Source organism: Nicotiana tabacum, chromosome 10, assembly GCF_000715075.1.
Source record: "Nicotiana tabacum cultivar K326 chromosome 10, ASM71507v2, whole genome shotgun sequence".
In the NCBI taxonomy this organism is placed as follows: Eukaryota; Viridiplantae; Streptophyta; class Magnoliopsida; order Solanales; family Solanaceae; genus Nicotiana; species Nicotiana tabacum.
In genome coordinates this window covers 129,520,864-129,547,547 of record NC_134089.1, presented here as the reverse complement: position 1 = coordinate 129,547,547, position 26,684 = coordinate 129,520,864, and the positions used below count along the sequence as shown (strand labels likewise).

Genomic DNA, 26,684 nt, shown 5'->3' with positions numbered 1-26,684 from the left:
CCCGCCACCGATCCAAGTTTTCCCATTTTTCAACACTACCATGGCACTACTTCTCATACGCCACAAGCTCCACCAAAATCAATTCCATACCCTCCTCCGTCAATCACCCCTGTCTTTGTGGCATCTCTACTAACTGCACTCCATAAATCCCCGAGTGAGCCTATGATCCAAGCACAGGACAACCAGTATTATCCCCCGGAGCTTACTTTCAAAGCACCGGAAGCCTAGAAAAATGAAAAGCATAGAGAAATCCTTCAAGGATATGAGAGGGCTAGGAGGTCAGGTAAGCGTGGCTTATAAAGATCTGTGTTTATTCCTGAATGTACAACTACCGGCAGGGTTCAAAATGCCCAAGTTCGACTTGTACAATGGATACGGTGATCCGGTGGCCCATCTGAGAGGTTTTTGTAGCAAGATGAGGGGAGCGGGCGGAAGAGATGAATTACTGATGGCGTATTTCAGCCAAAGTTTGAGTGGATCAGCACTAGAAGGGTACACCAGGCAAGATCATAACAGGTGGTACACATGGGACGATTTGGCCCAAGCATTCGCTTGTCACTTTCAATATAATCTTGAGATCATTCCGGACCGACTGTCCCTGACAAAACTGGAAAAGAAGCATAGTGAAAGCTTTAGAGAGTATGGTTTCCGATGGAGGGAGCAAGCAGCAAGGGTAGATCCCCCAATGAAAGAGAGCGAGATGGTTGATTACTTTTTACAGGCTTTGGGGCCACTTACTTTGGTCATTTGGTGTCTGCAATTGGCAAGTCTTTTAACGAGGTTGTGAAAATGGGAGGCATGGTCGAGGAGGGGCTTAAGTCCAACAAAATCATGAGCTATTCAGCGATCAAGGCAACCACTCAGGCCATCCAAAGCGGCACTGGGGGTGTACTTGGGAAGAAGAAGAAAGAAGATGTCACGACTGTTGAGTCCGGAGCCTGGTTCGGATCCAGAGGCCCGTCACCCTACTTAGCCAACCACGACCCTACCACCAAAATTACCCCCATACTCCATATAGCCCTCCACAACATTACTACCCACCGCCAGATCCCCATTTTTCTGTCCATCATGCACAAACCTATACCCAAACTCCGGCACATGCGCCATGGCGTACGCCGGCTCTACAAAATCCATACCCAGCTCCACAAAACACATATCCACCCCCAAGGGCCTACAGAAATCCCCCCGGGACAGGTTTCCGGCCAAACCTAGCCCTCAAGAATGAGAGGTCACAGAAGCAAAAGACTTTCACTCCACTGGGGGAATCATATACCAGTCTTTTCCACAGATTGAGGCAGTTGGGCATGTTGAATCCAATTGAGCCTAAAATGCCAAATCCTCCCCCCTAGAAATATTTACCACTCGGTGAGTTACGAGTACTGTTCAGGGGCCCCAGGGTACGATATAGAGAAATGTTGGAAGCTGAAAACAGCTGTGCAAGAGCTTATCGATACTCATCGGATCGAGGTTCAAGCCCTAGAAGCACCAAACATTAACCAGAATCCACTGACATCTCACTATGAGACACACATGATTGATTTGATACACAAAGAGGGGGAGCCCAGGAAGCCCTCACAGACGGTAATGATGATCCGTTCCAGCGAAACCAGCTCAAAGGAAAAAGTAACCAGTGGGAAATCAGTGGTCCAGTTGAGAGGGGTAGATGATAAGCCAGCTATGGTAGCCGAGAGAGGGTCATTGAGCCTTGTTGCAGTGAAACCCAAGAAAGCTAAAGTGGTAGTGCCAGGGGTTGCAAGTAAACCTGTTGTGGTCGTGAAGGGTGCTCGCACAACGCCTGTTATTATAAAAGCGGGAACTCAGCTTCCAGTGATCAACAACAAGGATGTTCCTTGGAATTATGAATGGGTGACGGTGATTTACAAAGGGAAAGAAGTCAAAGGAGAAGTGTGTGAAGCCCAAGGTCTAACTCGTTTAGGAAGGTGTTTTGCTCCCGCAGAGTTAAGAAGGGCCAATCCAGCAGCGACAAAGAATCTAGTTACCAAGGAAGAGGCGGAAGAATTTTTAAAGAAAATGAAGGCGCAAGATTAATCCATTATGGAGCAGTTGAGGAAGACCCCGGCACAGATCTCATTGTTATCCTTGTTGATCCATTCAGATGAGCACTGCCGGGTATTGATGAAAATTTTGAACAAAGCCCATGTTCCGGATAAGATCTCTGTGAACCATCTGGAGAAAATAGCAAACAAGATTTTCGAGGTCAACAGGGTCGCTTTTTCGGACGATGAGTTGCCCGTGGAGGGTACAGAACATAATAGAGCTCTCTATTTGACCGTGAAGTGTGAAGACTCGGTAGTCACTCGAGTACTGATTGATAATGGGTCCAGCGCCAATATCTGTCCTTTCACCACGTAGAACAAACTGAAAGTCGATGGTGATAGAATCCACAAGAACAGAATCTATGTTCGAGGGTTTGATGGTGGTGGTACAGACACAGTGGGCGACATCGTACTTGAATTAACAATTGGCCCGGTCGAGTTCACCATGGAGTTTCAAGTGTTGGACGTGGCAGTGTCATATAATCTTCTGTTGGGGTGACCCTGGATCCACGCCGCCAAAGCAGTGCCTTATACGCTACATCAGATGATCAAATTCGAATGGGATAGACAAGAGATTGTAGTGCATGGGGAAGACAATACAAGCGCCGTAAGTGATGCCATCGTACCCTTCATAGAGACTGATGATGACAAGGGGCCGTGGGTTTACCAAGTTTTTGATACGGTTTCAGTGGACAAAGTTCCCGAGGGTGAAAGCATCCCACTTCCCAAAATAGCAGCTGCAACTGTCATGGTAGCCTCAGAGATGTTGAAAAACGGGTTTGTGCCAGGCAAAGGTTTAGGGGCTGATCTTCAGGGTATTGTTCAACCGGTTTCTTTGCCCAAAAATCTGGATACCTTTGGGCTGGGGTTCAAGCCAACCGCGGAGGATGTGAGACGGGTCCGCAAGTTGAAGAAAAGTGGTTGGGTCCTTCCCAAGCCAATCCCGGGCCTGTCCAGATCTTTTGCCAGGCCGAGCATCAAAAAGCAATTGTTGTCCAAGGTTGCAGGGCCATTGATTGGTGCATATGGAGACCTAAATGAGGGCTTTGAAAGATTATTCACCGAAATCAACATGGTAGAAGTCGGGGAGGGGTCCAGCAAGGCGGATGTGTAGTTTGTGGGGCCAAAGGCAAAAATCAACAATTGGATGGCTACTCCTTTTTCCATTTGGAGGGAGTCTTGATAGTTGGCTCTGATTTTCCTTCCTGTTTTCTGGATTATTCTAGGGTTGTAGTCCAGATTCCTTTTATTTTGTTGTGTTCGTCAAAGTGTGAAACCTTGTTATCCCGTAATTCAATAAAATAAAATAAAAGTTTCTTCTTTATTCCTTATTTTATTTTAATTTTGTTTTCTTCTGTTCTTTTTTGTACAGTTCTCTTTATACTGGTCTTAATGACATGGCATGCATAAGGAATTCTCAGCCCAGTCATAAAAAACAATCTGATTCCGAAATGATAGTTCAAGAAGTAGATTGTGATTACGAATCAGAATATGATGATGAGGATGAAGCCTTCGAAGAAATTAGTAAGGAGTTAATTCACTTCAAAGAAAAACCCAAACCCAATTTGAATGACACATAAGCCGTCAATTTAGGAGACACAGACAATGTCCGAGAGACTAAGATAAGTGTCCACCTTGAGCCAGAAATCCTGGAGGAGTTAATCAAAGCACTCATTGAGTACAAAGATGTTTTTGCATGGTCATATGACGACATGCAAGGTTTAAGCACTAATTTAGTGGTCCACAAATTGCTCATTGATCCAGTGTTCCCACCCGTCAAGCAAAAGTTGAGGAAATTCAAAACTGATATGAGTGTGAAGATTAAAGAAGAAGTTACCAAGCAGTTGGATGCAAAGGTTATTCGGGTCACTCGATATCCTGTCTGGTTGGCTAATGTCGTGCCTGTACCGAAGAAGGACGGCAAGATCAGAGTATGCATCGATTACCGCAATCTCAACAAAGCAAGTCCGAAGGATAACTTCCCACTACCCAATATCCACATTTTGATCGATAATTGTGCCAAGCATGAGATTGGATCTTTTGTGGATTGCTATGCCGGGTATCATCAGATTCTAATGGATGAAGAAGATGCAGAAAAAACGGCCTTCATCACGCCGTGGGGAACTTATTGCTACCGAGTAATGCCATTTGGGTTGAAGAATGCTGGGGAAACTTATATGAGGGCAATGACTACTTTGTTTCATGATATGATACACAAGGAGATTGAGGTATATGTAGATTATGTGATCATAAAATCAAAGCATCAGGCCGACCATGTCGAGGATTTGAGGAAATTCTTCCAGAGGCTTCGCAAGTACAACCTCAAGCTTAACCCCGCCAAGTGTGCATTTGGTGTCCCATCCGGAAAACTGTTGGGATTCATAGTCAGCCGGCGAGGCATCGAGTTGGACCCATCAAAGATCAAAGCCATACAAGAGTTGCCACCTCCGAGGAACAAGACTGAAGTGATGAGTCTGTTAGGAAGGCTGAACTACATCAGCAGCTTTATTTCTCAGCTCACGACAACTTGTGAGCCTATTTTCAAGTTGTTGAGGAAGGACGCTGCGATCAAGTGGACTGATGAGTGTCAAGAAGCGTTTGACAAGATAAAAGGTTACTTGACAAACCCACCTGTGTTGGTTCCGCTAGAACTAGGGAGACCTTTGATTCTTTACTTGACAGTCTTGGAAAATTCATTTGGTTGTGTACTGGGGCAGCATGACATCACCGGCAGGAAAGAACAAGTCACCTATTATCTTAGCAAGAAGTTCACGGCTTATGAGGTTAAGTACACTCACCTGGAAAGGACATGTTGTGCCCTAACTTGGGTAGCACAGAAGTTGAAACATTATTTGTCATCCTACACTACTTACCTCATTTCACGCTTGGATCCATTGAAGTATATCATTCAAAAGCCTATGCCGACAGGAAGACTTGCTAAATGGCAGATTTTGCTCACAGAGTTTGACATAATCTATGTGACTCGGACTGCAATGAAAGCCCAAGCATTGGCCGATCATTTGGCCGAGAACCCGGTCGATGAAGAGTATGAGCCACTGAGGACTTATTTTCCTGATGAAGAGGTGATGCATATTGGTGAACTAGAACAGGCCGAAAAACCAAGCTGGAAACTTTTCTTTGATGGGGCTGCTAACATGAAAGGAGTCGGAATAGGAGCTGTGCTTATTTCTGAAATAGGGCATCATTATCCTGTTACGGCTCAGCTTCGTTTTTATTGTACCAACAATATGGCTGAGTACGAAGCATGTATTTTGGGTTTAAGGTTAGCTGCAGACATGGATGTCCAGGAAGTCTTAGTCTTGGGAGACTCGGACCTTCTGGTACATCAAATTCAAGGAGAATGGGAAACGCGAGATTTGAAGCTCATACCATACCGACAATGTTTACATGATCTTTGCCAGCGGTTTAGATCAGTGGAGTTCAGGCATATTCCAAGGGTCCATAATGAGGTCGATGATGCTTTGGCTACCCTAGCATCAATGTTGCACCATCCGGACAAAGCTTATGTCGATCCTTTGCATATTCAATTCCGAGATCAGCATGCTTATTGTAACATGATTGAAGAAGAACTGGATGGCAAACCATGGTTCCACGATATCAAGGAATACATCAGAATGGGGATATACCCAGTGCAAGCCACGAGGGATCAAAAGAGAACAATTCGATGGTTGACAAGTGGATTTTTCTTGAGTGGAGGAGTTCTATATAAAAGAACACCAGACCTGGGATTGTTAAGATGCATAGATGCTAGACAAGCTACGTCTGTCATGTCTGAAGTACATTCAGGAGTCTGCGGACCACATATGAGCGGGTATGTGTTGGCAAAGAAAATTCTCCGAGCGGGATATTATTGGCTCACCATGGAGCGAGATTGTATTAGTTTTGTGCGCAAATGTCATCAGTGCCAGATACACGGAGATTTGATTCATTCTCCGCCATCGGAATTACACACAATGTCAGCGCCATGGCCCATCGTCGTTTGGGGCATGGATATCATTGGACCAATTGAGCCAGCAGCATCCAACAGGCATAGGTTCATTCTGGTAGCCATTGATCATTTCACCAAATGGGTTGAGGCCAAAACTTTCAAGTCTGTGACCAAGAAAGCAGTGGTCGATTTCGTTCACTCAAATGTCATTTGTCGATTTGGAATCCCAAAGGTGATCATCACGGATAATGGTGCTAATCTTAATAGCAATTTGATGAAAGAGGTATGTCAACAGTTTAAGATTACACACCGCAATTCTACCCCGTATCGTCCCAAGGCGAATGGAGAAGATGAGGTAGCCAACAAAAACATAAAGAAGATACTTCGGAAAATGGTAGAAGGTTCTAGACAGTGGCATGAAAAATTACCATTTGCATTGTTAGGTTATCGCACCACTGTCCGTACTTCAGTAGGTGCAACTTCTTATTTGTTGGTATATGGAACTGAAGCCGTAATACCTGCGGAAGTTGAAATCCCGTCCCTTCGGATTGTCGCTGAAGTTGAGATTGATAATGATGAGTGGGTCAAAACTAGTCTGGAGTAGTTGAACTTGATTGATGAAAAGAGATTGGCAGTTGTGTGTCATGGCCAGTTATATCAAAAGAGAATGGCAAGAGCATACAACAAAAAGGTGCGTCCCCGGAAGTTTGAAGTGGGCCAGCAAGTTCTGAAATGCATCCTCCCACATCAGGCTGAGGCAAAGGGCAAGTTCGCCCCGAATTGGCAAGGGCCATTCATTGTAACCAGAGTGTTGTCCAATGGCGCTTTATGTTTAACAAATATCGAAAGGAAATGCGTCGACATGGCTATCAATTCTGACGCAGTTAAGAGATATTATGTATGATTTCTTTTAATTGTAATTGTTATTGTTTGCATTTGTCATGGTATCGGAGAATGAAATGACGGAGGCAATTTGTTCTTCCATCCAAACACTTCAACCTTTGCTTCCCCTTTTGAGCCTTCTTTATTCTTTCATACCCCTCTTTTGGAATCAGTAATGAAAATGAAAGAAAAAGAGAAGAGAAAAATAATGATAATAAAGACAAAAGAAAAGTCACAAGAAAAACAAAGGAATTGGGAACTATGTTTGACCTGATTCCTCAAAAGGATACGTAGGCGCCTCACGGTTCGGTCATAGTGTAATAAGAATAAAAAATCCCCAAGCAAGAAAAACTGGGGCAGAAGTTGTGTTTATAATCCTGGGGAAAGAAAGTTGATTCCAAGAGTTGTAATGTTTTACCCATCAAAATTATTTTAAATTTTTCTTTAGCCATACACCAGAAACCCATATTGATGTCCAAAAAAGACCTCCCGATCAATATTCGAGAAGTGCCAAGTCCGGCAAATGGAAGTCTGGAATAACACTCTGGCCCCCAGCAGAAAAGAAATGAAATGAGAGAATCCCCAGCAGAAAGGAAAAGTAATGAGAGAATCTTATCAGTAACACCCCAGTCCCCAGCTGACAAGAAATAAAATGAGAGAGTCTTATCGGTGAAAACCTTCACAGGTACCATAAGACGACGGTAGTTGAGAGAAATGAGAGAGTCTTATTAGTGAAAACCCCTCGAAGGGCACTATAAGGCGACAAGGTTTTGAAAGTGGACAAACGAGGTAAGGTTGACAGAAATGATCTGACGAGGCATCAAGCAGAACAAAGATGTTGATTCGGCAAAAGAGTTGGGTTGCGGGACCTTTTGAAATGCAAAGTAAGGCCATCGGAAATATTGAGTGATATAATAGACTGGGTTGATTAATCCGAAATGAATGGCATGATCATTGAGATCGGTAATACCATTCAGATAAGTCTTTTTCCTTTTCTTCCATTCGAACAATTCTTTAGGAAGATTTTCTTTTTATATTTGAAGTCATCCTCTTTCATTTCTTTTCGTTAAAGATTTTTATAGTAGTTTGTTGTTAAGAAGGATTTTCAAGGCCAACTACCAGTCGCCAACATGGGACAAGGTAAATGGGGATAAGACAGGCCGAAGATAATGTGACGGGACAAGAAAGACGTTATTATAAGACCAAATGATGGATGGCTCTAAGATGTCGTGGAAAGTATAGAGTAAAAGTGGAAAACAATGGTTGAGAAGTTGGCAAATAACAGAAGCATCAAGAAGGTTGAAAGTTATCGGCCAAGTTTCAAGATGGTCGAACAACGCAGAGCATAGGAAAAAGAAAAGGGGAAAACCATCCCCAACAGGAACGTCTCCCACATTTTAAACTAACAAATTTTCTTTGATTTGAAGCAGGGACAGGAAATGTTATTGATGACGGGAAGACATGCCACAAGAAAGATTGTCAAACTGGGGCAGAAAATTTTCTCTCATTTCGAAAATTTTCTGGAAGTCTAAACACAAGTTTTGAGGGAAGCGGTATCCCCAGCAGTTTTCGGGAGAAGGCAAAACAAGTTTAAAGAAAGCAATTTCAGGAGGAAGATAACACAAGTCGTAAGGGAAGTAGTTTCAGAGGAAGGAAAACACCAGCTTTAAGGGAAGTAATCTTTGAAGGAGGAGAATAACATATTCTTGAAACACCGGTGTTATCCCCAGCAGTTTTTAGAGGAATGAAACACCAGTTTTGAGGGACGCACTTTTGAAAGAAGATTATTAAAGTTAGAAGGAAAATGGTTCAGGAGGTGTTATATTTTTAAGAAGTTGTTGAAGTTAGGAGCCCGCCTGGAGAATGGAGGTGTTATATTTTTAAGAAGTAGTTGAAGTCAGGAGCCCGCCTGGAGAATGGAGGTGTTATATTTTTAAGAAGTAGTTGAAGTCAGGAGCCCGCCTGGAGAATGGAGGTGTTATATTTTTAAGAAGTTGTTGAAGTCAGGAGCCCGCCTGGAGAATGGAGGTGTTATATTTTTAAGAAGTTGTTGAAGTCAGGAGCCCGCCTGGAGAATGGAGGTGTTATATCTTTAAGTTGTAGTCGAAGTCAGGAGCCCGCCTGGAGAATGGAGGTGTTAAATTGTTGTTGGAGTCAGGAGCCCACCTGGAGAATGGAGGCTGTATTATCCTTTTAAGTCAAGTTGGAGTCAGGAGCCCGCCTGTAGAACAGAGGACTACACTCAATTTCAAGTCAGAAGTCAGTAAAGCGGAGGGTTACAACAAAATATCCCCAGCATAAATTCCGCTGCAGAGATCAGAAGGAAGACTACAAGAGCAAGTTTGAAGATAGATAAGATGTTGTAATCCCTAGTTTAGTCTAGCTTATTGTTTTCTTTTAGCACGGTGTAATAAGGAGGTCGGAAAGCAGTAGTAACTGCATGCAGCAGTAGTGACAGCAAAATTGCAGTCCCATGGTAGTCCCAGCTACCAAAACTTTCCGAACTGCATTAACCTGATTCCCTTTTAGCCAGGGATATGTAAGAAACCTTCGAAGCAAAGCTTCGGTTAAATCTTTCAAAAAATGCTTCACACGGAGTAGCCCAACGGGCAAAAATCGCTCGTATCCGCTCACTTTATCTTTGCACGAAAACCCTTCGTGTTTTCGGACAAAGAGGGGCAGCTGTGAGCACGTGATTTTTGCTTCACGGAAACTACTCCAAAAGAAATCAAAAAATAAAACAAATGTCCTTTAGGTACAATTTTAAGAATTTGCGAGGCACCTTTGGATAATTGTTTGTATTATTGTCTGTGAATGTTTATCTTGTTTTAATTAATTGAAAATACAAAAATATATGTTGCATGCACATTTACGATTTAATTGTGTACTTAGGAATTAACTGAACCATGTTTTGTTTTAAAAGAAAAAAAATCACAAAATATGTATTTATTGCATTTTTGTCATTTTATTGTCCAATTTTGTGATTTTATTTTTTTATTAATATTTAATCTTGTGTGTCAATTATTATTTAGGTTTAATTTAATTTTGGTTTTACAACTTATTTTTGAATTTTTGGTAATTAGGAATTAAAAAGGAAAATAATAGCAAAGAAAAACAAGTGAAATAAGAAACACATTCGGAACTGGGCCATTTTTGGACCCAAAATCAGGCCCAAAACACCCCATTTACCCGGTCCAATATGCCTGATCTCTCAGATGACTCAAACGACGCCGTTTAGGCGTCTCAAATCTGAACCGTTGATCAAACAGATCAAACGGTCCAGTTCAGCCCCATCATTGGTTCAAACGACACTGTTTCAGGTGATTAAATCTGAACCATCCGTGCCTTTTGATCTAACAGTCCCAGGATTCCCCCATAACCCGGTCCATTTCACCCCGGGTCGACCCAGTCTCGTAGCATGGCCAAACAATGTCGTTTCCTATTAGTAAAATGATCCAGGCCGTTGATCGTGATTGATCCAACGGCCAGGATTTGTTTCCCCTTCTGGTATATAAACCTAATCCCTTACCTGTCCCCCCCCCCCAAGCCAAACCCCTCCCCTTTCGTCCCCAAGAACCAGAAATCAAACAACCCCTGAAACCCTAGCCGCCCTCATGCTCCTTCTCCTGAAAGCCGGCGGCAACGATGCCGGTGACCACAAAATTCACACCATTGAACCTCCTAACCACCCTCAACACAGATCCCTACCCCTTTAACCTCAAATCAACCTCTAGCTTCTCGAATCTTCAATCGAAGATTCGAGCAAAACCCAAACCTACCCCAACCAGTCCCAAACTCACACCACGACACCCTCTGACCTCCCTCGTGCCCAAAATACCTTTGGCCTGGTTCGAATCTTGCTAGAACCGTTCGAACCCCCAAATGGAACCAAGGCCCCTATAAAGACCAAACCTGGGTTTTGTCTGAAATTAAAGGAATTTGGGCGTCTAATCGACCTTAGTCGAAGTTTTCTCCGTTGAGAACACTCGATTAAGGTCAATTCGACCTCAAAAGTTTGAGTCAAGAGTTCGACCTAGGTTCATCTAATTTTGGTTTTTGTTAAGGTATTTTTTTTCCTCCTTTCTTTCTTGTTCTATTTTGTTACGGTTAATTGTGTTTAGTTTAGTTATAATCCAGTTTTGTTCATTGCTCCTTCTTCTTCTCCAATCAGACCTTTTATTTGGTCGAGTCTGCTTCTGTTCATGGGTCGAATATATGTATTTAGCCATGTAATTTGATAGTTTATAAGTTTCCTATTTTTGTCAATACCAATCGAATCACTTGTTGGTCTGTTTATTCTGATTGTTTGTTGTTAACTGCTAAATGTTATAGCCTGTTTAATCAATTGAATAAGTTTCGTCGATTAATCCGTTCATGTCTGTAGTTTAGTAGTCCTCGTCAAGTTGTTGGTGTCATTTGTTTTGTTTTCAGCCTTAGGGTTCCATTCAGTATATCCTCAGGGACCCTACATTTTGTGTTCAAGTCTAATTTAGAATTATGAATATTGGTTCGAATTGCTTCATTTCATGTGATGTTTGGTTCCCTTTTCTTTGTTGTTCATCATTTTGCACATGAGTTCAGTTTGTTTGTCGATTCAGTACGTTTACAGTGATCATTCCTTCTGCCTAAGTTTGATTTAGAATTGTGAATGCAGTCAGTTAATCCCATGCATCTTAGCAGCTTTGCATCAGTCTGCTATTTGATCTAATCTGAGTTCTAAGTTCGAACTGCTAGGGGAATTGAATTAAATTGGTTATAGCTGCTGTAGTTTGCTGATTAATTAGGAATCAGTTTAGTTATCTGATTAAGGAGATTGGTTATAGCTGATGAGGTAAAAGGGATTGGGTAGGACAGTAATTCCAGGGGCTTTAGGAGGGTGTTTTGGGATTGAAAAGGTTTGAAAGTAGTTTAAGTTGAATGGTCTGACAGTAGGGTACTAAAATACCATTAAACTAATGAATTGTTTAAGTGCTAATGGGGAACAAAACATAATGGTAGGGGAAGGTTTAAAGGAAATGGATTAAGAAATAGGTGCCCATACCTATTTGAATTTAAATAAAGAAAAGACAAGGGTAGTGGGGAACAAGTGAATTAAAAAGAGAACAAAACATGTAGTAGTGGTCGAGGAATATCATGGGCAGAAAATCTGATAGTTTCAAGGCAGAGAGGGCAGGCCTGTTTTTGGGTTATAAATAGAGTCATTTTAGACAGATTGAGGGGCTGGTTTTTTGGGAGAGAAAAATCAGTTTTTCTTTCAGTTTTTTTTCAGAGATTCTAGGCTGGATTTTTAACAGTTAAGAGTTCAGTAATTTGAAAAAAAAATAGGTTGGTTTTAATCCTAAAAAGTTCAGTGTTTGAGAGTTAAGAAACTGAAAAGTGAGGTCTTTTCTTTTACTGCTGAATATCAAAACTAGCACTGTTACTGTTTCATTGGTGTTGTTGGTTGGTATTTCTGGGGTTTCAAGTGGTTTTTCCTGAGTTTACTATTGGTTATTTGCTACTGTTTCATTGGGTGTTGCTGGAATTCTGCTGGTCTTTTTAAATCTGTTACTGGGTTGTTCTGCTACTGTGTTGCTGGGTTATTGATGTTGCTATTTGCTACTGCTCTACTGATCCTCCTCTTCTTCTTCTACTGTTTATTACCAGGTACACTTTCGAATCACACTTTGATGTAGCTGTGAGATGTAAAAGTGAAAAGAAAATGCTCGAGTAGTGTAGTACTTAGTGCATCTGAAATTTAGTAGATAAATGATAAGTTGTATAGTCTATCTTTATAACTCCATGAAGAATGTGGACTGTGGAGTTTGTATCTGATAAGGACTGTATTGGACCATTAACTTGCCTTTCTTAGTTGTAAATTTAGTAGTTTAATACCAACTTTAGTATCATAGAATTGAAAATCAAACTTCCAAGTTAACTGTGCTTTTCCCGAATAGTTAAGCATGCCCATTATTGTCAAACTGTTTAGTTAAATAAGTGGAATATGATGAAGATAACTTGAGTTTGTTCTATTGAACTTGTCTGTTCAAACTTGTTAAGTTTCACTAGCTATGAAAGTTTTAATATTGTCAACAGTAGGTAGATAATGATTGTTGGCAGCCCATTTGCTCGAAAAGTTGAAATATTGGGTTTGGTTTCATCATGTAAAGCAATTGGCAATAGCCTGTGTATGTTAAATCAGACTCGAATCTGCTTCTGTGAGTCGAACGCTGACTTGGCCCGAATAACGCATGAAATCTGGTCATAGGAAACGGGCTCGATCGCAAGACCATCCTTAAAAATCGTACAATAAAGTTAAGTAACAATTGGTTGGGGCCTTCATTTTGTTTAGAGACGAACTTAATAGGAAAAAATGTAGTCACTTTAGGATCGTCCTTTCAAAATAAACGAGATGAGCCTCGCCAAATAAAACGCACAGATTGCGGGGCCCTCACAAATGTGTGTATTAATTACTTAGAACTCGGGATCGGCCGCTTAGCGAACTTCACGGCCATTTCCCAAAATAACCACGCGTTAGTCTCTTTAGGCGCACACTTTAAATAACATTACCTTCTTAAACCCAGGTGCACATTTATGTGACCCAAATCCGAATCTCAACGAAATCGAAATGTGTCGCTAATCACGTGTACATTGATTGTGACGTGGTTCGAGATGCATTTCCATGACGTTGCAAATTCTTTTTTAAAAAATAATAATAATAATAATAATGAATGAGACGAGCCTCGACAAACAAAAATACACAAGCTGCGGGGCCCTCTATACGTGTTGGTAAAATTACTTAGACTTCTGGATGGGCCGTTTAGCAAAGTTTCACGGCCTTACCCAAAATAATGATACGCTAGTCGCTTTAGGCGCACCTTTAATAATTTACTTTCTTAAACTTGGGTGCACATTTATGTGACCCAAATCCAAATCTCATCGGAGTCGAAATGCGTCAATAACCGCGGGTGCATTAATGTGGCGTGGTTCGAGACGTGTTCTCGCGACGTTGCAATTCTCTCTTAAAATAACAACAATGAAAGCGGGAAAGAGTTAAAATTGGGACACAGGTCCAACATGTAGAAAATCAGATAAATGAGCCGAATATGACAGTCGAGCGACCGTGCTAGAACCACGAAAATCGGGAATGCCTAACACCTTCTCTCGGGTTAACAGAATTCCCTACTCGGATTTCTGGGTCGCGGACTGTAATACAGAGTCAATCTTTTCCTCGATTCGGGATTCAACCGGTGACTTGGGACACCATAAATCTTCCAAGTGGCGACTCTGAAATAAATAAACAAATCCCGTTCCGATTGTCCTTTAATTGGAAAAACTTCCTCTGCGCCCCTGCGGGCACGGGTGAAAAGGAGGTGTGACAATGGACATGCATTATTACAAGGGTCGTCCATTCTCTGGTTTGTCTCAGGGTCGTCTCCCTCAGGACGTCAATTCAAGGAGGCTCCGTCAATCGTCATACTCATCGTTGGTCGTGGTCAGTTAAATTTGGACCCATACAAATGCATTTGACAGCCTTCTAGGATAAGCAACAAACATCTATTTTCCTTTTATTATTTGATTTATTGTTTAAAACGAAAACATTACACATGGATTTGTGTAATTGTGTCCGACATACATATATAGTCGAATAATTATTTTATAAATATAACTGCAAAATCTGAAGAATCTTAATAATAGAGTTGATTGGTTACCTGAATTTTTGCCTTATTTAAGGTTCGATTTCGCACTTTTTAATTCTCTCCCTTATTTCTCATTCCACCTCCATATAATTTATTTTTTTTAAAAAAACTATAAAGAAAAAATGAATTCATCATTTAGAGAAGCTTTTCTCACTAAATACATAGAGTACTTTACATATTCACCTAAGATTAGCTGCAATTTAGCAGATAATTAAGCATGCACAGCACCATTTTGGTAAAAGAGAATCATATTTTTCGACTTTCAATGAATCCTGCAAAAGAAGAAATTGTTACTCGTACCACTCTATTATTCTTCGTGATCTTAAGCTATTAATTTGATGCGAGATTTTAGCCATAATCAGATCCATTCAATCTTAATCTTAATTAATTTAAATTGTTGGAAATTGGCGTAATACTAAATTATATAGGGCTTATAATTTCTTAATTTTTTTTTATATTTCTTACTTGAAGATTGAAGAAAACTGAAAAGTAAATAATTAAATTTAACAATCTGAAACACATAAGGAGCACAAGGGAGACTGTTTTAGTAGGAAAAAAAGGGTATGACACGTGGACCATCAATAAGGTAACAGGTGACATTGAGTTAAAGAATTCAAGAAGGCACGGGAGAAGCACCCTCAGGATTTTCTCTAGGAAGGAAACCGGCTCTGACAGCTAGAAAGAAGAGAAATAGCGGCGGAATGTATAAAGACCATTAAAGAAGGAAGGTGCAGGAATCTACCTTAAATAAGGAAGGAAAATCGACATACAATTGTGGTTACAGGAAATTCTCAGTCATAAACGCTTCCGTTACGAATATATATAGAAACAGGTAATCAAGGCAATTAATGCTATTAATAACCCCGAATTAAGTATGAAACCCGTTGTAATTATATACTCCTATAAAAGGACTTAGTCCTCATTTGTAATGGCATCGGATTATTATTGAAAATATATGCAATCATTCTTTACTTTAATCAAAAAATTCTAACCACAATTTTGGGAGCAATTGTCAATCTATTTTGTATATTCCTTCCTTGTCAATTATTTTCATTATTCGCTTTATTCTTCAAATTACAGGAAAAGTGAAGTAAATCTTGGTTATTTTTTTTTGATTTTGACTTTGACCGATAAATTTATTTTTGGGTTAAATGGAGAGTTACTCTAACGGTAGAATACCTCAATCTCCAACCCCAGAACAAGAAAATAGAGAATGACCAATTCTAAATTACTAAAGGTAACGCCAAAATGTATATCAAAACTGAAGTGTTTTATGTACAACTTCATATCTGAATAATCTAAAGAAAATAATACCACATCAAACAGTACTAATGAACCAACATATAAGCAAAATTCAAATCTGAATATGGCCCTCAAAGGAATCCCCAAAACAGAAATTCCAATAGACTGAGAACTAAACACTGAACTTTGTAGTCTCAACAACAATAACAAATCTAGTGTAATCTTACAAGTTAATTCTGGAGAGGATAATGTGTACAAGATCTTTATCCTAGGGGCTTTGCTACATTGTGGGATTTGGATGCAGCCGAACCCAATAACTTTTGTTCAAACCATATATTTGTCTTAAGAAATTTATTGAATATGTACAAATTATTACTAAATCAGAACCAGTAACTTAAAAAGATTACAATCTCAATCCTATAAAGTTCAAATTTTGGTTCAGCCTCTACCTACCCTTACCTTGTAAAAATAGAGAAGTTATTTCCATTAGAACCCGGGCTCAGAAAAAGCATAATATAAATTAATATTGCTTTAATCACATTTTGCATTCCTTTTTGAAGAAACTCACTCACCATCAATCCAATCTTGATGAACTCTCAAGTCACTTATAGTATAAGCACATTCATCCTCACTGGTTTCAAAGTATACAATGTAATTAGCTCCAATTTTACCAGTGATTTTGCCAACCCACCACCCATCATTATCAAAAGCATCAACTTCATCATTTAAGCTAAACCCACTCACCGGAATCTCAGGAGGAACTGGCCGGAGTTCAGAGACTGTAACAAACTCCGTCAACGGACCAGAGAGGTCATCTTTCAAAAGGGTTTTATACTGCACGATATAATCTTTCTTGAGCGGTTGGCACACCACAATTGCCTCGTAATATGAACCCACAAAACCATCTTCTTTGCTTGCTACTTCAACAACGTCGCCCCTGCAAAACCCCATCTTCAAAGAATTTTGATTTAGTCGGAAAAATGCTGATAGGGGAAGATTAGAAAAGCACCGATTTTGGGGTGATTCTTTAATGGCAAGAAAAGATTTTTTGGCAGCTAGGTCCGTGATTCTAGCTGTGCATGCAGTATTTACGAGTGAGATTGGTTTTACAATAGTTTTTCCTTTGTCTTATTTCTTTCTTCGTATAGTCGTAAGACAGAACAATTACATCGTAACTCATACGTTCCTAAACTAAGGTGGATAAGTCCTTTTTGCATTCAGTTCCTCCCCCTGATTTTGTTATGTTTGTTTACCTAGCAAATGCAGACAAAGTGGTCCATTTTAGAGGAAATAACACTCTTTAATGCCAAGGGCCTTCGCCAAAAAGAAGAGTTCGACCTTGATCGAACAACGACGGGTTAATATTTTGACAAGTTGGAAATAACACTTTTTAAGGCCAAGGGCATTCGCCAAAAAGAAGAGTTCGACCTCGATCGAATGACGACGGGTTAATATTTCGACAAGTTTGAAATAACACCCTTTAAGGCCAAGGGCCTTCACCAAAGAGAGGAGTTAGACCTTGATCGAACGACAACGGGTTATATTTCGACAAGTTCGAAATAACACCCTTTAAGGCCAAGGGCCTTCGCCAAAGAGAAGAGTTCGACCTTGATCGAACAACGACGGGATAATATTTCGGCAAGATCGAAATAACACCCTTTAAGGCCAAGGGCCTTCGCCAACAAAAAGAAGTCGACCTTAATCGAACAATGACGGCTTAATATTTCGACAAGTTCGAAATAACACCATTTAAGGCCAAGGGCCTTCGCCAAAGAGAAGAGTTCGACCTTGATCGATCGACGACGGGTTAATATTTCGACAAGTTCGAAATAACACCCTTAAGGCCAAGGGTCTTCGCCAAAGAGAGGAGTTCGACCTTGCTCGAACAACGACGGGTCAATATTTCGACAAGTTTGAAATAACACCCTTTAAGGCCAAGGGCCTTCGCCAAAAAGAAGAGTTCGACCTTGATCGAACGACAACGGGTTAATATTTCGATAAGTTCGAAATAACACCCTTTAAGGCCAAGGGCCTTTGCCAAAAAGAAGAGTTCGACCTTGATCGAACAACGACGGGTTAATATTTCGACAAGCTCGAAATAACACCCTTTAAGGCCAAGAGCCTTCGCCAAAGAGAAAAGTTCGACCTTGATCGAACGACGATGGGTTAATATTTTGACAAGTTCGAAATATCACCCTTTAAGGCCAAGAGCCTTCGCCAAAGAGAAAAGTTTGACCTTGATCGAATGATGACGGGTTAATATTTCGACATGTTCGAATAACACCCTTTAAGGCCAAGGGCCTTCGCCAAAAAGAGGAGTTCGACCTTGATCGAACAACGACGGGTTAATATTTCGACAAGTTCAAAATAACACCCTTTAAGGCCAAGAGCCTTCGCCAAAGAGAAACGTTCGACCTTGATCGAACGATGACGAGTTAATATTTCGACAAGTTCGAAATAACACCCTTTAAGATCAAGGGCCTTCGCCAAAGAGAGGAGTTCGACCTTGATCGAACAACGACGGGTTAATATTTTGACATGTTCGAAATAACACCTTTTAAGGCCAAAGGCCTTCGCCAAAAAGAAGAGTTCGACCTTGATTGAACAACAACGGGTTAATATTTCTATAAGTTCGAAATAACACCGTTTAAAACCAAGGACCTTCGCCTAAAAGAAAAGTTCGACCTTGATCGAACGAAGACGGGTTAATATTTTGACAAGTTCGAAATAACACCCTTTAAGGCCAACGGCCTTCGCCAAAAAGAAGAGTTCGACCTTGATCGACTGACGACGGGTTAATATTTCGATAAGTTCGAAATAACACCCTTTAAGGCCAAGGGCCTTCACCAAAAAGAAGAGTTTGACCTTGATCGAACGATGACGGGTTAATATTTTGACAAGTTCGAAATAACACCCTTTAAGGACAAGGGCCTTCGCCAAAGAGAAGAGTTCAACCTTGATCGAACCACGACGGGTTAATATTTCGACAAGTTTGAAATAACACACTTTAAGTCCAAGGCCTTCGCCAAAAAGAAGAGTTCGACCTTGATCGAACAACGACGGGTTAATATTTCAACAAGTTCGAAATAACACCCTTTAAGGCCAAGGGCTTTCGCCAAAGAGAAGAGTTCGACCTTAATCGAATGACGACGGGTTAATATTTCAACAAGTTCGAAATAAGACCCTTTAAGGCCAAGGGCTTTCGCCAAAGAGAAGAGTTCGACCTTGATCGAATGACGACGGATTAATATTTTGATAAGTTTAAAATAACACCCTTTAAGGCCAAGGGTCTTCGCCAAAGAGAGGAGTTCGACCTTGATCGAACAACAACGGGTTATATTTCGACAAGTTCGAAATAACACCCTTTAAGGCCAAGGGCCTTCGCCAAAAAGAAGAGTTCGACCTTGATCGAACAAGGACGGGTTAATATTTCAACAAGTTCGAAATAACACCCTTTAAGGCCAAGGGCCTTCGTAAAAAAGAAGAGTTCGACCTTGATCGAACAACGACGGGTTAATATTTTGAAAAGTTCGAAATAACACCCTTTAAGGTCATGGGCCTTTGCCAAAGAGAAGAGTTCGACCTTCATCGAACGAAGACGAATTAATATTTCGACAAGTTCAAAATAACACCCTTTAAGGCGAAGGGTCTTCGCCAAAGAGAGGAGTTCGACCTTGATCGAACAACGCCGGGTTAATATTTTGACAAGTTCGAAATAACACCCTTTAAGGCCAAGGGCCTTCGCCAAAAAGAAGAGTTCGACCTTGATCGAATGACGACGGGTTAATATTTCGATAAGTTCGAATAACACCCTTTAAGGCCAAGGTCCTTCGCCAAAAAGAAGAGTTCGACCTTGATCGAACAACGACGGGTTAATATTTCGATAAGCTCGAAATAACACCCTTTAAGGCCAAGGGCCTTCGCCAAAAAGAACAGTGTGACCTTGATCGAACGACGACGGGTTAATATTTTGACAAGTTCGAAATATCACCCTTTAAGGCCAAGGGCCTTTGCCAAAAAGAAGAGTTTGACCTTGATCAAACAATAACGGGTTACTATTTTTGATAAGTTCGAAATAACACCTTTTAAGGCCAAGGGCCTTCGCCAAAAAGAAGAGTTTGACCTTGATCGAACAACGACGGGTTAATATTTCGACAAGTTCGAAATAACACCCTTTAAGGCCAAGGGCCTTCGCCAATGAGAAAAATTCGACCTTGATCAAACGCTACGATGGGTTAATATTTTGACAAGTTCGAAATAATACCCTTTAAGGCCAAGGGCCTTCGTCAAAAAGAAGAGTTCGACCTTGATCGAACAACGACGGGTTAATATTTTAACAAGTTCGAAATAACACCCTTTAAGGCCAATGGCCTTTGCCTTAGAGAAAAGTTCGACCTCTGTCAAATTACGACGGGTTACTATTTCGATAAGTTCGAAATAACACCTTTAAGGCCAAAAGCCTTCTCCAAAAAGAAGAGTTCAATCTCGATCGACCGATGACGGGTTAATATTTCGGCGAACATCCTTTAAGGCCATAAGTCGTCACCAGAGAGAAAGTGCGAAATATTCCTAAGGCCAAGGACCATCAGAAAGTGCCAAAAAAATCGGGACTCGCCGTGTAGGAATCTATCTCGCATCGAAATCACGCAAAACAAAAACAAGGGTAGATTACTAGACAAATAACAGCGCAAAATTCTTCTTTATGCAAAGTTTCCACTCAAATGGTCGCGGATTACATAAGGCCCAAGCCAACAATATAAAAAACAACAAAGAAAAAGAAGAAGAAAGGAACAACGACAGCCGACTACGAATATTAAAAAAATAGGGAAGAAAACAACAAACAGAAAATAGATCAATATCTCTATCCCTCTACTCTACACCATCATCGCCACCCTCTCTACTGTCATCTCCAGGAAGTTCTCCTTCGGTGTCCGCGCCCTATTGGTTTTTGGCGTCACTGCGTCATATCCACAATTGATGCGAGCCTCCCGCGCCTCTTTATTTGCAGCCTCAGTCACATTACCCGCCTCCCACAAACACTTGTATATATCCACTGGGCTTCGGCGTAAACCCAAAGCTCGTGCATGTGGCGGGGAACGGTGGTAGAGGAAGATTCAATTTGAGCCAATAGTCGCTCATTTTTTGCCTCCAATGTTACGACCCGATATCCCAGAACCGATGCCTCTTGGTTAATCTCGCTAATGCGCTCCTCAAACCTTGCCTCCATCAGGGTGGTCATCGCTCTCTCCGACTCCTGATCGTACTGAAGGACGCGGATGGTGTTATCCAGGTCCGCCGCCCTCGCCGAAGCCGTGAACCAAGCACTCTCGATGCTCTCCAACCCAGCAACCTTGTCTTCCAGCCCAGCCAATTTTCCCATCTACTCCGCACTCAGCGCCTCGACCTTGATCAAGTTCTAATCCATCTCCAACTGCATTGACCTTAATTTCTCCTGCAGGTCCTCGCACTTTGTGGCGACCCCCTTGCCCAACTCGAGCTCCTCGTCCTTTATTCGAAGTTGCTCCTCAAGCACACTCTTGTTGCGGATAGCCTGCATCAATTCCTAGTCCCTCTTCTCCAACTCCTCACCAAGAGCCCGATTACCGGGGTTTGACTTCAGCCACTCATGCATCTTGCGACACTTGTTACGGTAGCGACGATATTTCTCCTGCATCTTCAAGAAAATCTTGGCCTGAATGTTGGCCCTGCGAATGCTCTCCACCTCCACCACATACATCTGAAAAATGAAAAAACGGGTTATAATCCTATCATCAAGAAAGACGAGGGAAAAGTGAAAGAAAGCGTAACATACCTTTAAGCCCATAGTGGCCACCTCGTCCATCAAGTCAGCATCGGGAATGGTCCTAAGGGCCGCATTCTCGGCTGCAGAGCATAACATGCTGAACTGCGATGCTAGATCCTCCGCGCCCCCTAGGAGATTGACATCCGAAGAGATCTCAAGAATACGGCCGAGCCTCCCACATGAACCACCGAGTGAGTAATTCCTCCTCAAACATCCTGACATCATCGGGGTCAAGGTCCGATTCAGATTCGTAATCGTCAACAACCATGCCTTTTCCTCTTTCAGCAGCTAAAGAGGAAGCACGACCAACTACGGAGGACGAGGGTACGTCCGAAACTACAATGGCGGCCCTAAAACCTGACCTTCCGCCATGATAGGTTGCTGACCACCGACAATGGTGGGGTCTCTGATTGAGCCAAGGCAACGACTGGTTCCGTCCCCACGGGGGGGCCCATGACAACCCCCTCTCAAGACCCCTATTGAAGGAGAGTCGTCTAGATGATCACTATTGGGGGCGCTGTCTCGAACTCTACTCGCCGTCTTTTTTATGGCCCCTCTTCTTCCCCAGTAGGCGGAGATTCACCCGTCGGGCGAACGAAATGGGTCGGAACTTTGGCCTGAGAAGCGGCCCTCACAGGATTAACCACGATCGCAGACTCAACCGAAGCAGCCCTCGATGAAGGTCTGGCGGTGATCGGGCAAGTAGATGAGGCTAGCTGCCAAAAAGCTAACGGTGGAGCCCTCACTCTCCGCACCCTCCTTGACACCAATGAGCAGCACGTGAAGAATTAAATACAAAGAGGGAAAGGAGAAAATCGGCAAACAAAAACGACATCCTACCAGAAAGAGGCATGCGCCCACACTTGTCATAGAAGGTCGCCCACGTGCGGACCCCCGCAGTATGAGGAGAATAGCACGCACCCACTCACGGATATTTTCGACAGGAGGATGAGGCAATTTTTTAACTGCAAAAACATAACAGGGTTTAGTACTGTAACAGAAAATGGTCGGATGTATCCCCGACTAAAAGCATGAGACTTACGTGTAAAGTTCCATTTCTCGGGAACCCCGTCGGATCTGCCACAATGTGTTCAGTCCGCACATAGAAATAATTCTCATAAAAATGACGGTTAGTCATGTCATCCATTTTCACCACCAGACTCTTCGACCCCCGAGGACGCATGTGAAACATCGTGCCACGTATGAGCTGAGGGGCGAAGATACTGAGCATGTGATCTAAGGTGACCTCACGACCGGTGAGTTCCGCAAACTTAAGCAACATAAGGAACAACTTGTACAGGTACGGCAAAAGTTGGGCGAGACATACCTCATAGAAATGGCAGAAGTCTACCACCAGGAGAGGGAGAGGAAGTGTGTATCCAATAAGAAAAGGGTAGGCATAAAATATGCAATACCCATGACGGTCAAAGTGAACTATGTCGTTTCCTACCGCCGGTCGCATGTCGACGTAGCCGGGGATCCCCCACCTGGTTTTCAACTCTACAATGTCTTCTTCCCTCATAACAGAAGGGACAGACTTCGGCTCCGCCCCGGCGCGACTGCTGAAGTCGGTCAATTCCCTCCCAAGGCAAGGCAAAATCTTAACTATCGACAGGACCTCCTCGTCTTCCACCACATCCACCCCTCCAGTGGTCTGAGCAGCTTTTTCCGGTGCCGAAATTGTGACAGGGAGATCGGTACGAGAGGAATCACTAACCATTTTTTTCCAGATAGGGCAGCAAAAAGACAACGGAAAGAAAGGATGAAAATTTTCAGTTAACTAAGGGCTAATAAAACCTTGAAGTATCAAGAAGGCAGTCTATCATCAGAATCTTTCGAGTAGAAGGCAAAGAAGTGTGTCAATCGAATCTATTTATAAGAGACATAAATCCCCCGAGCACGAAACCTAAGAGTCGCTAATCGAACCTGATAGGTCATGAAACGTTTTAGTTCCCTAGGAACGAGTGTCATAATGGCGATAACCACGAAATAACGCTTTGATGCTAAATGATGTTTCGGTTCCGAAACAGCCGCTACGGTTCACGGGTATCGAAAGAATGCCGCCATCTCACCTAAAACCCAAGTGACGTAACTGAGGAACAAGAAGTCAGATTTTGCTCAAATTCATAGCAATCATGATCCAGCTATCGGGCCCGACAGGGGACGACCCAGACAAACGGAGGGACTAACTGTATTGGTCAAAATTTGACTACCACGGTCGAGCTAACCTGTTACACCCTATATTTTCGTATATGAAAATACGCCATAAAAAAATTAATGAGAGCCCGGAAGTGAGATGTCACGTCCCACAGTATTACATTACAGTGATGTTACGCTTTGCAGTATTAAATTACAATGATGTTGTACCCTTTAGTATTGTACGTTGAATTTGTCGTAAGGTAATGTACATCAGTCCAAGGAAAAGATTATTTGGAGGTTATAAATCTTATGTTATTTCAAACAAGTGGCAAGTAAATTCGTGAAGGTGCGAGGGTAAGCAAATCGAAGAAAACAAATTTTGTCGAAGTTTGGCATGCTGGGGTAAAATACCGCCCGAGCTAAATTACCCGGTATTTATAAACTAGTACCATACAAGGTGTCACATGACCATAATTGTAAGATGTATAAGGTATATGAAAAGTAAGTAATATTTTAAGTAAATGGGAATAATTCTTAATTTTACGGGTAATTGATTAATTACCAGGTAACGGGACATTGCCTAATTAAATGGGGATAAATTTGGATAAGATATATCCAAACACGTGGCAGCAAGGCCATATACAAAATGGTGACTCTTGATCAAGTCTTATTAAGTGGCAAATTGGGCACATTTCCCAACACTAACATATCAATTTTCTAGTTTACTTTTAGTAAAAGAATTAACAAAGATATGACAAAACTCATGTTCAGAAAACGTCTCCAACTTCAATTGAACTTGAAGAGTTCCTTAGGCTCCTACTTAACGTTCCAATGGAAACTTCATACGTAAAAGATCACAAATTTTTGGTGATCAAAATAACCACACATCACAAAGATTACTACACGGTCAGATGAGCAGCAACACACGAAGATATCTTGTCATTTTTCAATTCAGTTTGGTTAAGCCCTTTGGAAAATGCATACTTATGGGTCATTGGCTGGAAGCCATCAATGGCCTTTCGCCTAGTTGTTTCTAATTCCGAGTTGGGTGATGAATAGGTATGTTAAGTTTATCCCTTCTTTCTTTTGGCATGATCCATACGATATGAACGGAACGTGCAAATGCACAAATTCCACGAATGACTCTATTCATAGAAGTATTAGAGATATCTGTGTTCTTGAATTTCCGTGTGTTATAATGTCTTATCATCTGTTCATGGGTCTCAGAAAATTACGAAAGTTGAAAAGAGTTTACTTTATGATATTACTCAGAGGCAAAATGGTCTTATGACATTCCGAATAATTTTATTAACGTACTTTTTATGCACTGCATTCATGTGCACTGACCCATGACCAGATGACGTTATATACACGTATATATGTAAATATATGTATATGGGATATGGGAAAAGGTTACGGCGTTATATACGCATCACCACCTGATCAGCTGGTATATGATGATGATGTTGCCACAGTGGCCAAAATATGATTCAAACGGCATTATATACGCATATATATGTATGTACTCAAACGGCGTTATATATGCGTATATATGTAAATATATGTATATGGGATATGGGAAAGGCTATGGCATTATATACGCACCACCACCTGATCAGCTGGTATACGATGATGATTTTGCCCACGGTGGCCGGTATGATATAATGGAATGCCCTCAAAGGCTGATGATGTTATGAAACATGTACCTATGCACGACATGACGTTCACACGCACATGCATGACGCTAAAAGTAATCTATGATCTACAAAGTTATTCATACTTACAGGCTGAGTCAAGTACTCTATATGTCTTCCATGTCTCTTATGTATTTATTTATGTGCCTTACATACTCGGTACATTATTCGTACTGACGTCCCTTTTGCCTGGGGACGCTGTGTTTCATGCCCGCAGGTCCCGATAGACAGGTCGAGAGCCCTCCAAGTAGGCTATCAGCTCAGCGGAAGATGTTGGTGCGCTCTGTTTGCTTCGGAGTTGCTCGTTTGGTTAGTATGATTTAGATGTGTATTGTTTGGTATGGCGGGACTCTGTCCCGACCTATATGACATTTATGTATTCTTAGAGGCTTGTAGACACATATCTTATACGTGAAAGATTGTACGGCCCTGTCGGCCTATGTTTTGAGTTTATAAATGATTATGTTGGCCAATTAGGCCCGTATATCACGTGTATATGATGATGTAATAAGAAAGATACGTTACATTGGTACTCGATTGAGTAAAGTACCGGGTGCCCGTCGCGGCCCATCGGTTTGGGTCGTGACAAAAGTGGTATCAGAGCAGTTCTGTCCTAGGGAGTCTACAAGCCGTGTCTAGTAGAGTCTTGTTTATGGGTGTGTCGTGCACCACACTTATAAGCAGGAGGCTACAGGGCATTTAGGATTGTCACTCTTTCTTCTTACTCTAGATCGTGTGGTAGAGCTTACTTATAAGAATTCAAGTTCCAAAATTCTATGTTATTCATAATAACACGATGCCTACATCCGGAAAGAAGGTTAGAAATAGAGATAGTTGTGGAAGAGGTGAGTAAGAGGAATTGGATTTTTGTATGATGCCTACGATAAGTAAATATGAGGTCTTTAGTAGATCGTAGGTGTACTGAAAGGTGTAAGCTTCCTGATAAGAAGCCTTAAGGCAAGAATGTCTATCTATCTTTATGGTGAAGGATAATGAGAGATTAAGAAGATAAGTACAAGTTTCAGCAAGTAAAAGGAGCAAGGTGAAAAAGGGTACGAGGTACCTGTAAGCACGTGATTTTTGCCCTATATGAGAATTACTCCCAAAAAATTCAAAATCAAATGATTTTCCTTGGTGTGCAATTTTGTGAGATTTTGTGATATTTTTGAATAATTATTTGTATTTGTCTGTGATTGCTTATTTGTTAAATGAATAAAAAATACAAAAATATGTCGCATT

At 41.6% G+C, this 26,684-nt stretch overlaps 1 protein-coding gene across 1 annotated transcript; it reads right to left on the bottom strand.

Annotated features, from left to right (window-relative positions):
- Positions 1 to 16,373: 16,373 nt before the first annotated feature.
- Positions 16,374 to 16,760, bottom strand: LOC107772115 (protein AGENET DOMAIN (AGD)-CONTAINING P1-like). The gene has a single exon (XM_016591604.1). It carries the CDS (start codon positions 16,758 to 16,760, stop codon positions 16,374 to 16,376), a length of 387 nt encoding a protein of 128 aa, XP_016447090.1.
- Between the last annotated feature and the right edge of the window lie 9,924 nt (positions 16,761 to 26,684).

Coding starts and splice junctions, on each gene's coding strand:
- LOC107772115 (XM_016591604.1), bottom strand. CDS start 16,760: ATGGGGTTTTGCAGGGGCGACGTTGTTGAAGTAGCAAGCAAAGAAGAT.